Source organism: Typopeltis vanoorti, chromosome 15, assembly GCF_054136105.1.
Source record: "Typopeltis vanoorti isolate ZY-2024b chromosome 15, IOZ_Tvanoo_1.0, whole genome shotgun sequence".
Lineage (NCBI taxonomy): Eukaryota > Metazoa > Arthropoda > Arachnida > Uropygi > Thelyphonidae > Typopeltis > Typopeltis vanoorti.
In genome coordinates, this window is record NC_143563.1 from 80,754,214 (window position 1) to 80,772,132 (window position 17,919).

A 17,919-nucleotide genomic window follows, 5' to 3' on the forward strand; every position below is an offset into this window, starting at 1 on the left:
ATCATTCCTCGTGTCATGGATGGGAATCGAACCCAGGTCCTTCAGACCAAAGGGCTTCGTCTATACTGAGTGAGCAACGGAAGCTCTCTAACTTATATAAAAATAGGGGGGGAAAAATATTCTTTGGCCATCCATGGTCCTTATGTACTATAGGTTTACAACCATTCATGGGTACGAGTTACAAAGTTATTGATGGTGATGTGAGATTGTATTCTTAGAGTTAGGATTATATTAAGAAGAGAAAGAAGTTGCAATGTAAGAATAAGAAAGAAAAAAATGGATATTCCTCAACATCACAAGGAATACAGGACACACAGGCCAGGAGGTGACAACTATAAAGAGAAAGGAGATATCGGCATATAAAAGGAGACTGGCTGAAGAAGCAAAATAAAACGTCAGAGAATTCTACAGAAATGATAAATACAGAGGATTGACTTTATTGGCTGTAACTGACACACACAATGGTGATATTCACTAAAAACATCCAGTGAGTATTTTGTCATCATACTTCAGCAACATCGAGGGACAATACTGCATAAATCTAGGACTTGCAAAAAAGACAGATTATCACAAGTCAAGCAAGAGGAGCATTGTATATGCTAAATAAGGTCAAGAATTTTTTTTTTTTTTTCATGTACTTCTTGACCCACAGAGTCAAAAAGTACATGAAAAAAAAAAACTGAGGATCACAACCAAAAAATATTCTGATAAATGGAGATGAAAGATAGTCATTAACACAACATCAGAAACAAAAACTATGTGCGGTAGAAATGGATGGCCTAAGAAGGAGTTCTCTAGAATCCTGCAAATTCAGAAAATCAGCTAGATTCTGTTAGAGTCACATCAGAAGGATGCCATATATGAGTTAGAAAAAAAAAAAAGGGGGGGGGGTGGAACCTCAAATAAATTAGAGAGGAGGAATAGTACAAGCCATGATAATAAATCCACCAGGCAATAAATGGCAACTGATAACAAGTGGAGAAGCCTTGTCCAAGTCACAGTTATGTTTCATGTGTAGAGCAGTACCAGATGAGAGGGGTAAAGAAGACAAGATACCAGCAGTTCAAGAATGAAGCATTTGAAAATTTAAGTAAGCTTGATATTAATAAGCTATAAGACTAGACTATGTCATCATGTTTATTACAAGAACATGCAAAGAAGTAATACTGCCCTTGATTTTGAAATTCAACAGGAGTATGGCAACAATTCCAGAAGAGTGAAAAGAATAGTGCCACTAAATAAGGTGTTAAGGGCAGCTGGTTAAAGATAGAATACAAATCTGGATTAACAGCAGACACCTTTCTAAAGGTGTTTCAAAATTTCCATAATTTTGCAGGTGCACAATAGATAAAATACATGACAAACTGCTGCTGCTGAAATTAAGCAAGATGAGGGTGGACAGTTGGTTTGTACCTGATTACAGAAATAGTAGTCAGATAGTAGCCAATGAATTACGTATGGAGGGTGCAATGTTTTGAAAGGGAAACATGGTAGTAACACAGGATATTCTTCCATGACGCCTGTTGTTTTATACCAATGATATAAAAGTGTGAGAGAAGATAGTCATTTAAAGATAATACTAAACTGGGAAGAGAAATTTCAGTAAGATCTCATGTGATGCGATCTTGTTGCAAGAGAATCTGAATAGTCTGGTACTTGTATTGGAGAGAGCTTTGCTCACGATAGTGCAGAGGAAAGAGCAAAGGATCTGGAAATACTGGTGGACAGGAAGCTGAAGTACATAGAACACAATGCAAAAGTTGTAAAGGTTGCCCAGAAAATTACTGTCATAATTAGAAAGGTACTGATAAGCAGGAGTAAGAATAACAGTTTCACTTATTAGGCACTAATTGAACAATGTGTGGATTTCTGCAGACCTAGAGGGCTGTATGATAAGTAAACATTAATGAAGGCACAGAGGTAAGTGAATACGTGCCTCCGTAGCGCAACTGGAAGAATGACGGTACATTGCACCCTTCGATTGGAATAGGCCTAAGTTCGATTCTCGTCGTGATGGGAGGAATCTTTATCTGGACGATTTTCAATCGAAGGTGAGTTAGCCGATCTCACATGGAGGTAGCAGGGTTTTTTCTCCTGGAAACTCGGGTTTTCATCCCACATAGAGACAAATCGGCCCTTCAGAACTACGCAATTTACAGACATAGAATACCAGTTGTGGTGGTAGTGGTGGGCGATAGATGGAGATGATTCGTAGTAGAGGTTAGGTGTAGTGGTTGAGACAGTTGCAAGTGTCCTTCTGCGATGAGTCTTCGGACTCCTTGGAGGTGTCAGGAATAATAATAATAATAAAATTATCTTAAGACTATGGAACACTCTGTGTAAATATGATGGATTATGCTCTGCAGAGTTTGGCAGACAGGAAGAGACAGTGATATGAATCAGATATATGCTCTTCTCCTCAACTGCAACTCTCCATTTAAACCTCTCCCATTATCATTAGCATACCAGCTCAAAAGTGATTACCAGACCCCTGCAGCATGCATACACTAGTGATTTTCCTCTTATAGGATATCGCTCCCAATATACAAATTGCTGATACCTAATTGATAATCAATTGCCAATCAAACAAACTATTTTATTATCTAACTACATCTGTTTCCATTCAGTTACCAACTTGTACTGTAGCAATCTATCCAAGGTGTTTGCAAATATATGAATATATTACTGTATATGCCTTTCTCTTGTCCAATAAAATGAAATCTTGTAACAACCCCATGCCGGCCTTTACAGTTGATACCAATCTCATCAATCCTATTCTGGATCTTAGCACCTCCCTAACCACTCCAACACCACAACTTATGACACAATTTTTCCTATAATTCTAAATCTTTGGTCTAATCAATCCCTCTTCAAAATATAGTGGTTTCCATAAATTAAGGAACACAGAAAAATCTCAATAACTTCGGCTGGAGGTGAAACATGTCTGGTCCATTATGTATCTGAAAAGTCAGGTACATTATATAAAAAGTGATGCTGAGTCTTGTTATCATATACAAATGAGTGGCACTGTCAGCAGTATATGCAAGTAAGCTACAGCATAAAAGTAGGTGTTTTGGAGTGGTATGGTTTTCCATTTTGCGTCTGGAGTGAGAACACAACATTTCATGATAGCAAAATTCTTGAATATGAATGCAGAAACAGCATCCTGGAAATATAATGAAGGAACACCATGGGCTACAATCACAGTGAATTATCGATATCTCCAATTATATACTCGCCAAAACAGGAGTGCCATCTGTCACTCCTTCAATCACCTATGATCTGACCTTAGGTCATCTACAGGAACACTGATATCTGCTTCCACACACTGAAGGCTTCACAAAGATAGTCTGTATGCTAGACGACAGGAAGTCTGCATACCCTATCCCTCATTCCACAAGATAGAATGTTTGATATAGACTAGGTTCCATGTCAACTGAACCCAAGACCAATGGGGTTCGGTACTGTTCTTAGAGCAAATCAGCTGTAAAGTGATACCATGTATACTCTGATCTGGAGAGGACAAGTGACCCATTATCAGCACTGATATCTGTGTAGGTGGCACTTAAGGTGGAGGTAGATTAATCGTTTGATGAGGCATCTTGATGGGTGGACACACCAACCTGTATGTGCTTACTAATGGAATCCCAAAACCTTGAGGAACTTAAGACAACTTTGCAGAAGAAATGGTTGTTACTGCCAATTGAGTTCCTAGAGAACTATTATAAAACAGTATGAAACATTGTGAGCACTGTATTGCTGTGAGGTATGATCACATTCCTTACTGAGGCACTCTGACAAATATCATTTTTTAATCTTGTTTGTGACTATTGTTTCATGTACCAATCTGTTAAACTATTTATTACAATTTTTGTGGGCACTTCTCACATTTTCATGTACCGCTTTTCACAGAAATGCATAAAACTTCAGTTTTTGATTTATAAATTTTCTCTTTGTTCCTTAATTTATGGAAACCAGTGTAGAACAATTTTGTCCTCTTTTCATTACTTAGAGTTTCATCCTGTTGCAAATCTCGTTAAACAAGAATGCCAAGGTTGCTGTTAACTCACAAGAACATTTTCTTAAGATGTATTATAAATGTACTATTAATTCCTGCCAACTCACTATCAGTCCCTTCTCCACCATTCTCTCTACATTCAAGCTTCTTGTTATGATTAAATTATGACACACAAAAAGGTACTTATATAAAACATATTTCCATTGAGGTATTTATGAATACCTCAACTATATCCTCTTCAGCAGCTAGCAATCTACCTTTATCATCCACTCACAATCATTCTTTACTTGTCACATATCAAAAAGATATTGGATTTGTCTTTGCTCAACTGGCTAATTGCTGCTCATACAGCACCTTGATCATTTTTTAACAAAGTCAGCTTCTTAGCCTGCTGTTTATAGTCATCACGCAACAGATTATTACTATTCACGTTATCCAGATTGCATACATAATCTCTGTAGACATTACTTTTATACCCATCTCATTTAAACTCCTGATCTTTGCAACGTCATAATCACCAGCTTTATATTCACCACCATTCTATGAATGGAGGTGGATATACAGATTTCTTGTCAATTGTCGCTGCAACTTTACCTGCAGCATTATTAAGATAGCCATTTCCATTATCTAATTTGAATGCAAATTTAACAGAATGCAAATTACTAACAAGATATCTCTTTTGTAAAGCCATGCTTCTCCTAGAGTTTTTTTTTCCCCTCATAACCCTAGTTACATACAAAGATCAATTAACTTGGAAATGTGTTGGAAAAGTTTTTCTAGTTGGTGACTAATGTTGGAGGTTTAATGGATTTTTTACAACACTCAGAAAGGATTAAAAAGAATTTAATACTTCCTATATTTCGTCCTAGTCACTAGGACATCTACGGGGATTACAAAAATAACTAATGTAACATAACACAAATATCATACAATACTAAGCCCAACCACGTGGGTGACACTCAAGTCCTATCTAGGTGGAGCGCCCTCTAAGGGCGGTTGTAGGTGGCCTGGAATATAAAGTAGGATCTCTGGTGATGAGTGTTTCCCAAATTTTCGGAAGCTTAATGCAACCGTATTTATTAAAATTTGGTTGATTTCTAAGGGCTGCTGCTGCTTCTAAGAATAGTCTCTCTTTCTTGAATTTGCTGTGATGGAGCATGGTGGTTTTCTTCCATGATACTCTGTGGGTGGTGTCCAAGACATGGTCAGCCAAGCCTGAATGACCATAGTTGTGTTTACAGATGTAAGACTTGTGTTCCTCTAGGCAGATGGATGCTGATCTGCCTGTCTGCCCAAAGTACGCCAGCTTACAGGAACAGGGTACTTTGTAAACTCCAGGCAGAGAAAGAGGAGGGAGCTGATCTTTCGTAGAACGGATAAGAGTAGCAAGTTTGCGGTGGCGCTTATATGCTGTGTGTAGGTTGTACTTTTTTAGAATCTTGGCTATTTTTTCGGATGTGCCACGGATGTAGGGTATGGTGATGGCATTTTTAAATTCTTGTTGACGAGAAGGACCAGGAATGGGAGAGGAACTGATTATTTTTTTGATACTATGATCGCTGTAGCCATTGGAGAGGAAAGTGTTGCGTATGTAGTTAAGCTCAGTAGTGGGGGGCGGTTCCACTGGAACAAAGATTGTGGGCTCTCTTGGTAAGAGTTTTAATAATACAATATTGTTGAGAGGGGTGGTGGTGTGAGAGTTTGTGAATGTATCTGCCTGTGTGTGTGGGTTTTCTGTATACAGTGAAGGCAAGTGTATCATTAGGCAGGCGTGTGACTAAGGTGTCTAGGAAAGGTAAACAATTGTTCATTTCCTTTTCTATAGTAAACTGGATTCTTGGATGTAGGCTATTGAGATGACTGAGGAAGGAGTCTAATGTGTCTGGGCCATGAGGCCAAATAGAGAACACATCATCTACATATCTTAGCCAGATAGAAGATTTGAGTGGGGCTGAGTCTATGGCTTGTTTTTCTAAATCTTCCATATAGAAATTGGCAAGGGGGAGAGGGGGGAACCCATGGTGGTTCCCTCTATCTGCTTGTAGATTTTGTTCTTCCAAGAAAAATACCCAGAGTTAATGGCAAAGGAAAAGAGATCTAAGATGTCAGAAGGGAAAACTTTTTGTAAGAGAGATAAGGTGTCAGTTAAGGGAATATTAGTAAACAAAGAGGAGATATCAAAGATTACCAATATGTCTGCTTTATTCAAGGTTAAATATAAGGGCTTTAAAGTGGGTCGAGTTTTTTTATACAGGAAGTGGACCTTCCAGTGAGGGGGGTCAGAGAGTTGGCCAGCTGTTTAGACAGTCTGTAGCAAGGTGCATTGGTGGCATCTACTATAGGTCTGAGTGAGGAATTAGGTTTGTGGATTTTTGGTAAGTCGTAAATTCGAGGGGGGGGGCAGAAAGGTTTAAGTTTTTTCGTGATGTCGGGGGGCCAGGAAGATACTCTTTTAGGTAAGATTTTTAATTTTTTAACTTGTGTTTTTGTGGGGTCATGTTCTAGCGGGATGTAGGTAGTGCGATTGCAGAGGATAATATGCATTTTGTGATTGTATTCACTGGTATTAAGAACGACTGTGGCATTACCCTTATCCGCTCTGGTGATGATGATACTTTTTTCTTTCCGTAATTTCAGGAGAGTTGTGCGTTGGGCATATGATAAATTACTTTTTGGAGGCAAAGAATGAGCAAGGAAATTCAGGCTTGGCTGACCATGTCTTGGACACCACCCACAGAGTATCATGGAAGAAAATCACCATGCTCCATCATCACAGCAAATTCAAGAAAGAGAGACTATTCTTAGAAGCAGCAGCAGCCCTTAGAAATCAACCAAATCTTAATAAATACGGTTGCATTAAGCTTCCGAAAATTTGGGAAACACTCATCACCAGAGATCCTACTTTATATTCCAGGCCACCTACAACCGCCCTTAGAGGGCACCCCACCTAGATAGGACTTGAGTGTCACCCACATGGTTGGGCTTAGTATTGTATGATATTTGTGTTATGTTACATTAGTTATTTTTGTAATCCCCGTAGATGTCCTAGTGACTAGGATGAAATATAGGAAGTATTAAATTCTTTTTAATCCTTTCTGAGTGTTGTAAAAAATCCATTAAACCTCCAACATTATGTCTTCACAGCACTTAAGCCACTATACTCGAGTAGTTGGTGACTAGATCGAAACAAGTAACAATCTTTCCTTGGCAGCCTAGCATTATGGAACCAGACAGTGTCATAACTGCATAGTCACCTTCTGACATACTTCCGACAAGATGTAGTAAAGTCAGTAAACTATTACATCTTGGAACTTCCTTTAAGTAAACTGAACTATCTTGCTCTCTTCTTACTTTCTTAGTACCCTGTCAGAAGACTTAATTGAACACCCTAGTCAGAGCTGCTGCCTATTCTCTTGCTTCTTATTACAAAGGCAGATATCCCACCTAATCCCCAAATTGAAATCACCCTAGGATTTGCACAATATCCTAAGCACCTTCAACTCATTTACGTCTATTCTCACATAGGTCTCCCCTTTTAATCACTGTATTAATTGCCACTAATATGATGAATCCCTCACAAAGTAATTGTTCTTCCTCAACTTGCCAAATAGTAAAAACCAAATCTTTAGGATTTTCTCCCATAATCTTATTTTTTCTTGTTTATTCTGTTGCTCGTCATTTTTTGAATGCATTTTTGATGAATCCCTCACAAAGTAATTGTTCTTCCTCAACTTGCCAAATAGTAAAAAACCAAATCTTTAGGATTTTCTCCCATAATCTTATTTTTTCTTGTTTATTCTGTTGCTCGTCATTTTTTGAATGCATTTTTCACTGTTAGCCCACTCACTGCATTTCTTCCTATATTCTTTCCACTACATTTTATTGCAGGATCTGCTACTTAAGGATGCTATTCATTCATCCATTTAACACCCACCTAATTTATTCTCCTAAGTATGCAGTGAACAAAACTTGCCTCAAACATTCCTTAATGATCTATGCGCTGCTGATGTACTTCTCTTGCAGTTTCTGATATCATGCTTCAAGTCACTTAAGTTTATCATAATCATTTGCTCTGCAGTTCCACATACACTCTTCTTTAAATTATTAACATCTGATCTCCATGAAGTCAAAAGGGACTCATTGTGGAAGATCTAAATGAAAACGTATGTTAGGAAACATCCCACATCAAGTCTGAATAACTACTATTGCCAATCAGGGAAAAAATGGCTGCCTTATGGACAAATTCTCTGATGCTATCACCAGGTCCAGCACTGTACAACTTCAATTCCTACCCATCACATGCTGGTTTAACTAATCACTCTACAGCTGCATGAATTCCACCTCTTCTCTCTGTGTAGCCATTCTTCCTTCTAGTACATCACCATATGTAGTCTTCCAGAATAATTGTTTAATCTGTGTTCATAGAGCTAATGTGCATCTTTCTTTCTACCAGAGATTTATCAATCTCTTTTTATTTGTCAGCCCCTTAATAAAAAACATTTCTCTCTCTTGTGCCCCCCCCACAGCCCAATATGCAATGTACCTTTTAAGATTTAACCTCCAAATCTTCTGCCATTTCAAATGATTTCTTGTAAGAGAAATTCAACTCTAGATGTATCATAATCAAAAGGTAGAAACCATTCTGGTACAAATCATATTATGATGACTTTGAAATCAAATGTTAGTCTTCTTTCAGTTTCTTCAAGTAGATGGAGTGCCAAATTCCAGAATAATTTTTCAAGCTTTTGCCTTGTTTCAAGATATCAGCCAAGTAAACCACATGTTTTTTTTTTTATTATTCTATTAAATTTTGTTGCTAACAAACGGTTTTATTTCAAATAGAAATTTTATTTCAGAATCAAAAATCTAAATCCAAGTGTCCAATCTTGAGGATACCCACAGAAGACGTTGATCAGTTTAACCTCTCTACCGGCCATGGTAGATGAAATAGCAAGATCAAATTGCACTTATCCATATTATTCAATAGGTGTTATCCAGATTTTGCTGGACATATATAGATGGCCGGTTGGGATGTTGAAGACCTAGACAATATCTTTAATAAAGATAGCCAAAACAGGATATTAAAACGATTGAAAAATAACAACACCACTTCAAACGCTAAAACCACTATGGATAGATAACAAGCTTACATAATTAAACACAGATTACAAACAGATTGCACCTTGACACACTAGTTCATTCAGTATTTTTATACAGAAGTGAAACTTGGATCCTCCTAAAAGAAGATGAAAAGAGGTTGTTATCATTTGAAATGAAGTGCTATAGATAAATCTTAAATGGTATCCTAAAAATGCCATACACTGATCACATCACAAATAGCATCATAACTAAGATTCAAAGGAAACAACTTATGTGGCTTGGTCACATCAGCAGATCAAATGGTCTAGCAATGCAAGTTCTTGAAGACTTATTCCAGGAACTCAAAAAAAAAAAAGGCAGACAGAATAAACTGGATGGTCAACATAAAAAATTTAACAGGCAGGCACTTACAAATCTGAAACCAAAGTATCAATCAAGGACTGAGTGAAAGATTTCTGTGAGGAATTTTCCTATAGAAAATTCAATAGGAAATAGGTGCCCTTTATTTTTTATTTGATCCCCTCTGGGGATCAAATAAAAAATGAAATTAGAAGTTGAGTTAAATGTAGTCAGAATGACTGTCTTCCAGATTTTAGGTAAATTAATGGAGCCATACTTATTGAGGTTAGGGGAGTATTTCACAGCTGATACCAATTCTAAGACTAGTCTCTCATAACTGTAGCAATTCCTATGCAGCACAGATGTCTTCTTCCATTTAATCACATAGGATTAAATAGCAGTGGAGTATCCAGAACACAGTCAGCTAGTCCTAACTTGCCATATAGATGGTCATGAATGTAGTTCTTATGTTCATCAGAGGTTGAAAGATTTACCAGTCAGTTCAAAACAGACTAAGTTGTAGGCACACAGATTTCAGCGAGTTTTTCCTGGAAGAGATTTGCTTCCATCTTACTTCCTGCGATAGGTCTTTTGACTACAGGAGATGTTTGTTAAAAATAATAATACTACCAGAACAACTGAACGAACTACTTGAAACTGCATGTAGCACAACAGAACGCACAGGGGCATACAGTAGCTTGTTGAAAATGTGGTCCATCTTTTAAAGCGACAAAATAATTCTAAATATGATTTACGTTGTCATACTGCTATAAACAACTTGAAATCTATTTATTACTTGGTGATAAATTATTATTTCCCGAATATTTAAGACTTAAAATTAAGTTTCACTATTGCTGGCAATTAATTTTTAAACTATCTCGCTATTTTAATTACTTCCGGTAATATTCTTCCATATTAATTCCGAAGTATAGTTAATAAAAAATTCACTGAAAGATGGGAAACATAGGTGGTGTTATGGCTAAAAGTTCAGAATAATAATTTGGTTAACTTGTACCGAATTAAACTCCCTATGAATTAACAGTATCGCTTACGGTTCCCTTGATAAAACCGGTATAAGACAAGTGTTGCCATCAGTAACAGAGGGGATTGCCCCTTGGTAGTAACGGAATAGCGGAAGGCTTCCGCCTTCGGCTTAAGCGTATTTTTTTTTGAAAATCATGAATGAATTACTTTAAGTATTTCATACAAGTTAACCAAACTTTAATATAAATTACTGTTCTTGTCAGCGAAGGTAAAAATCAAATATATATATATAACTAAACATTTATTTGCATTGGCAATTCTATACGAATTCTAACCACACACAAAAAATGTACTCACCGATAGATTACAAAAATTAACGAGGAGCCTGCAGGTGAAGAGTAAAATTACAGTCTTTATAATACACATATATCGTAGTAAGACAAATTTCTTTGTATGGGGTCACTGAGGAAACGGATCATTCCTATAACCCACTACCAAAATAATAGCAGACGACATTTCCAAACTGCGGAGGAATATCGATCTTTAACAAGTAATAAAGTCCATAAAGTAATCGCGATGGATACACTAGTAATTCTGAGATATTTTCTTACCTCCACATGTAAAGAAGTAGGAGACGAAATCCACCTCACTGATGGTGAAACAAGTCTTTTCATACGCAACAACTGCTTCAAGTCCCACAACCGTTCCGCAAGTGTTGGTAACCACGACCGAGTTGGAAGAGCAGCCATATCTAACACAACACGAGGTTCTTAGTTTATGAGATTCTTTCCGGCTAGCAGCCCTACTTCTAGTTTGTTGGTAGTTTCCCTATCCCAGATACTCTCGCGCAGAATGAGGAACCTCGAGATATAGTCCCGACACCAGAGCCTTGGGCAAAATTCTTCCAAAGTGTGCCAAAGAGAATAGTATATGCCACACAAACGTTTCATTCGGTGTTACGTTGGCGATCGTTGATTTTCGAGTAGTGTCTATATATAGATCGCGTTCTATATTTCTATACCTGAATGTGTTAACGTCCGGGTCTTCAACCGGTATTCAAAGGGAATGGCAAGTCGTAAGTGGAAGTTATATCAAGTAAAAACATTCTAAGAAAAGAAAAAAAAAAAAAAGCACACTATATGAAAACTAATTTAAGTTCCACATTCACTGGTTATTTCAGAAGCAAATGACGATAGTTTTTGCTACACCGAAAATTATGTTTTCATACGATCTTCGTCATTTATAATTTCTGTAAGTGGCTTTATAAAGCAACTCACAAAAATATTACGTACATGTTATAATTGCTTTAGAATGCTAAAAGTGACTTGCTGTAGACTGTCTATCAAAAAATATTGCAGTATTGCAGGACTGTTGAGCCAGTTTTAGTTACTAAAAATTTACTTCAAAGTTACTGAACTACCACGCCTCAACAGTTATTTGAAAGCTTTTTAGTTTGATTACAGAGTTTTGCGATGGTGCATGCATTGATGGAAACTGAAGCAATTGAAGAAACAAGAGACACTAAAGAAAGCTTTTTAAAAAAGTATTAAAAACAAAAGAATTAAAATGGAAAGTGCTAAACATAGTGGACAGTGTTACTCAGGTATAGCAGGAGAAATGGTGAGAAAAGTATATGCTACACGTTACAGAGCGGAGAATACAATAAAGGACTGCGTGTAGGATGAGTTGGAGAGGAGAAAAGTATCGTGTGCCAGAAACTAGGCTACACTAGGCTACACTTTCAATAAGTATGAGCGGGGAGCGACGAAAGGTTCGGGCATCGGTGAAAAAAAAATTTCAAACCTGGATCCAGCCTGCAAGGGCGAATCCTCTAATAATGATGCTACAGAGAAGGGAAAATATGCAGCATAGTCAGGCCTCCGGAATTTGTAAAGGCTTTCCCACTCTCTCATCGGCAGTGAATCTTCTTCTTCTTCTTCTTTGGTGCATCAATCCGAAGATTGGCAAATATAGCAGCACACCACAACGTCCTGTCTTGTGACTTCCTTTTTGAGAAAATAATATACATGCAAGTGATACTGGATGAGAGTACACGTGTGTTGATTTAGGAAAATAAGGAAAGAGAGAGAGAGAGGCGTAATGAATTTGGAAACAGCTGTAGGATAGGGAGGAGGTAAGATTGATTATGAATATTATTGTTGTTATTATTATTATTACAATGATAATCTTGGATTGCCAAAAACTCATCGCGGGAGGCCACTCTACCCTACACAACACCAATCTGCTTTGGGCACTGCATCACCCTGCTGTAAAGTATTTTTGTCTGCATGTGTTCTCTGGCTGGTTAGCTTGTTTTGCGGAAAGAAACAACATAGTTTTTTGGGAGCGGGAATAAAACACCCCCCCCCCAAAAAAAAGCTACTTCCGTATAAGATAGGCTAATTCACCTTCAGTTGAATAATCTATATAAAGATTTCTCGTTTCGTGACAAGAATCGACAGTGGTCTTTTCTAATCAAACGGCGCATGTCTCTTTGATGATAGTTAAATTTCTATGTAATAAGAGTGGGAAAGTTGAATATAGAAAATAGCTCAGATGGATTTAATCAGAACAGCGGTTCTCAAACCTTTTGCTCTCATGATTCCTTTATACTTTTTATAATTACTGAGCAGTCCATAGAGCTTTTGTTTATGTGAGTTATATTATCAATATTTACTGATTGGAAATTAAAATTGAGAAATTAAAAATATATATTTCTTTATTAAATAAATATTAATATATTATAATAAAAATATTTACATATTTTTACGAAAAATAACTATATTCTCAAACAATAATAATAATACTAGGGGTGAAAACTGCACTGTTTTACATTTTTACAAATCTCTTTAATGTCTAGCTTAACAGAAGGCAGCTGGATTATCGTATCTCTTTCTGCATTCAGTCTTGGTTGAAGTACATGAAGAAAACTGAGCCTGTGAACCTCAGTCAGCATAAACGAAGCTCTTTGGTTGGAAAGACCTGTGTGCGATTCCCGGCAGTGACGTGAGGAACCTTTATCTTGTTTCTTTTGACTAAAGGTGAGTTAGTTGGTTTTCTTCCGGAAACTCGTGTTTTTCATCCCTCAAAACAAACAAACCATCCAGAAGAACACACGCAAATTTTCAGACAATAATACTTATAGTCATAGGAGTGACCGCCTTATCCTCGTATTACTGTCAGGAAATCCCAGGATACTTGGAAGGCTGTTTGTCTTAAGTGCCTGTTAAAACCACTGATGAATGAATATGAAGAAAACTCCTCTATACACTGGTGAGAGAATGAGAGTGGCAGAGGCAAATAACGTCTTAGTATTATTATAAAAACAGTTTTCACCTTGCGGATCCCATGAAACGGTCTCAGGGATTCGTGGGATAGATTTTGAGAAACGCTGGATTAGAGAAATGATTTGAACGTTAGACGTTAGAAGAAATACGGAGAGAGAGAGAGAGGTGATAATTTGCATCCTTCGTTGATTCAGCTGATCCTGAAATATTTGCTGGCTTGACTGAAACAGATTTTGAAAGGAACAGAACATTATGGGAGAAAGGGGAGAGTTGTTAGTGACAACAGAAGAGCTATACTAGCTCAGGAGAACAACCTAGTTTGGGGAATAGTGGCAGTAATTTCAAAATTGTGTGATGTTCCGTAGGAATAAATGGAGAGATGTATTTGGTTGGTTGGTTGTTTTGGATTCAGGATAGAAATAACTAAGGCTAGGATGCCGCTGTATTGTGTCTGTAAATTGCGCGTGCTCTTCTGGCTGTTTGACAGGATGAATAAAATTTGCCTGCTGCTTCTGTATGAGAGCGGCTAATTCATCTTCATTTCAAAAGCCCTTATAAGAGGTTATCTTAGAAAGAATTCGAACCCAGGTCTTTCCAAACCAAAAGGTATTACCAATAATGACCGAGATGGGGAGATTCGATGTATTTAGTAGGAATATGAAAATATCATTGGTAATAACCACAACACATTCAGACAAATTAGTGTGCTAAAAGAATAAAGGAAATAAAATAATGAATTGTAATTTGGAGGGAAAGATTGCGAATTTTTGAAGTTCTTCAGGGCTAACCTTGGACACATGCTAATGCAACGGCGATCATCTTTTCGCGATATCAAACAAAGAAAGCTTCAGCACTGTATAGAAATAGGAAATTTGGGGTTTTTGTAATTCGGTATGTGTCTAAATAATTCAATTTCGCAGCAATTTTTTATATTACTGGCTATATTTTATAGCAAATAATAAAGGAATTTTTAGTACGATGAGGAATATACTCTAACCTTTTTTATGCATTAAAATACAGAAAACTATTATATTTAGTACTCTGAGAGAACTTTAATAATCAGTTATTTCCTAAATTGCTTTTTCATTAGTGTGAGCGTAACAACTTAAGGAAGTATTCTACGTGGTGCTCTCTCTCTCTCTCTCTCTGTGTGTGTGTGTGTGTGTGTGTGTGTGTGTGTGTGTGTGTGTGTGTGTGTGTGTGTGTGTGTGTGTGTGTGTGTGTGTGTGTGTGTGTGTGTGTGTGTGTGTGTGTGTGTGTGTGTGTGTGTGTGTGCGCGCGTTATTAGTAAAAGTACAAAGTTTTAAGGAAACTTCTGTTTAAAAGAAATTCTTTATATAATATATAAAAAATTAGTTTGAATGACTATATACCGAGAATAAAGAAAAGGTTTAATGTTAAGATACTACTAGTGTCCTTTCTTTTAGGCTTACACGGTGATCAGAATATATTTTGGAAAATTATGGAGACAACTACCGTGTTTGAGTAAAACTTTAGTTTAATATAAACTAAGATCCACTTTCTACGTTTTGACCTTTATATCAAGGTCATCTTCTGGAGCATATGCACTATATACAGAAAACAAGCTATACTACAATCTACATGGTTTGTTGAAGTTACTGACCAACCGTTACAACAATTATTGGCCTGACCTCTGGCGAAAACTACTAGTTTCGTTGAATAAATCAACTTCTTCAGGTATCACAGGCAAAGAATTATATAAAAAAAAATAACAGAGACATGATAAAATTACATCAACAGATCTAGTATAAAACACAATAGTACATTTTAAAACAGGAATGCGTGCTGGAAATGTACTATTGTGTTTTATACTACATCTGTTGATGTAATTTTATCATGTCTGTGTTATTTTTTTTTATATAATTCTTTGCCTGTGATACCTGAAGAAGTTGATTTATTCAACTAAACTAGTAGTAGTTCAACATTAAACCTTTTCTTTTTCATTCTCGGTATATAGTCATTCAGACTAATTTTTTATAACATTATCTACCGAGTAAATATGAACGATAATATATATATTAAACAGATTACCATGACAAAATCTTGGCGTTATTAGAGTCAGATACATACTTAGAAACTGAGAGAGATCCAACGAGGGAGATACATAACAAAACAAACAACCTCTTACAAAAAGCCACGAGACCTATCGTAGATAGTATTGACTCGCCTACCTACAGCTTATCTAAGTTTCTGGCTTCATCCTTAAAAGGTTTTACAGGAAATTCTTCTTCATATATAAAAAAACAGATTTCGTCTCGAAAATCAAAAATTTAAAACTCCAGCCTTCAGATATCATGGTGAGCTTTGACGTGGTGGCTCTCTTTACAAACGTTCCAACTCAAGAGGTTCTCGATATTTTAAAGAACAAGATTTCAAAAAAGTTGTTTTCCTTGCTATCACATTGCGTTCACTCTGGCTACTTTCAATATGAGAAAAAAAAGTTTACAAACCAAATAAGGGATTGGCAATGGGCAGCCCCCTGTCTCCTATATCAGTTAACATCTTTTTTAAAGATTTCGAACAAAAGACAATCTCCCCAGCTACTCTTAAACCAAAAATTTGGCTGAGATTTGTAGATGACATATTTTTTATCTGGGAACACGGCACCAATAACCTTCAGTCTTTTTAAAATCATTTAAACAACTTCCACCAAGACATCAAATTAACAATGGAGGTTGAAGAAAATGGATCTCTTCCCTTCCTGGACGTAAGACTTACTAAGACATCTGATTCTATAAAAATCTCAATCTTTAGAGAATCTACACACACACACACACACACACACACACACACACACACACACACACACACACACACACACACACACACACACACACACACACACACACACACACACACACACACACACACACACACACACACACACACACACACACACACACACACACACACACACACACACACACGGATAGATACCTACATGCGTCTTCACATCACTATCCTGCACAGAAAGTGAGTATCATCTCAACTCTAGCATATCGTGCCAGATCTGTACTGTCAAATGATGAGGAGCTAAAAAATGAACTACAACATCTACAAAGATCCTTCACAAGTAATGGCTACTCGTCGAAAACTATTAATAAGCATCTATACCGCCGCCATCAAAACAACTCAGAAACACAAGACAACCCCAAAGGTTATATCTCCTTACCATACATTAGCTCGCTCTCCACGAAACTAAGAAGAATTTTACGAAAGTTCAACAAAAAAACCTTCTTCTCTACTCTTCCTAAACTAAGATCGATTTTAAGCAAATACAAACAAGCTCACAATCATCTACAATTCCCAGGAGTGTACAAAATCACGTGTAACTGCGGGAAACAATACTATGGCCAAACAGAAAAATCCATCCTCTTTCGTCTGGAAGAACACCAGAGAGACATTGCCTACAAAAGAACTAGAGCACGTGCCCTGTCAAGCGATGTACTGTTGTCAGTAAACACAAATGATGAGGGCCGTCGACATGAGATAAACTGGACAACAACTTCAAACCTTCATATATGCCATGACGAGGTAGAACGCCGCATAGTCGAATCTAAGGAAATTGTTATGGACCCTCATCATATAAATAATAACCCTAGTTATAATCTACCGGATTCCTGCAGCTCTGCTATCCGATATTGGCACACTCGTGAAGTCAGACGCAAGCAGATGCCCAACAATCGAACTTCAACAACACGAACTGTAGCTACAGTGCAAAGCCAACTGAATTTTATAATAGTCGTTTTTATAGTGATACAATGTTTCTATAATGTTTTTTTATTTGCTTTCTATGTTTCCACGCCTGAAGAAGTTGGACAATCCGATGAAACATATTGCGTTTTGAATAAATTTAATTGTTTTTTTCTATTTCTCGGATCTAAGTCAGTATATATAAATATGAACATATCCCAATTCCGAGTTAATATTACAGCAATAATTTATATAATTATTACTTGAGGAGTGAAACTTTCCTTCGCCTTAATGCAGTTCATTATCTATTATAATCTCCAAGGGCCACTACACATATGTTTAAAAGTTTTTATTATTTTTTATTTATTTATTTATTTTTATGAATCCAAGCTTTAGGCAGCGTGCTTTTTGTGGCGGCAACATGCAAATATACAGTTTGCAATACAAACATATTTAATCGTAACTTACATAGCAAAT

General features: G+C 36.8%; 1 protein-coding gene across 1 annotated transcript in view; it reads right to left on the reverse strand.

Annotated features, from left to right (window-relative positions):
• The window catches only part of qless (decaprenyl diphosphate synthase subunit 1 qless), a 217,257-nt gene extending 205,996 nt beyond the window's left edge, over window positions 1–11,261 (reverse strand). Inside the window, exon 1 of the mRNA XM_090404571.1 lies at window positions 11,053–11,261. Within this exon, the coding sequence (XP_090260697.1) occupies window positions 11,053–11,190 (138 nt within the window). The 5' untranslated portion in view covers window positions 11,191–11,261. The remainder of the gene's footprint in view (window positions 1–11,052) is intronic.
• Between the last annotated feature and the right edge of the window lie 6,658 nt (window positions 11,262–17,919).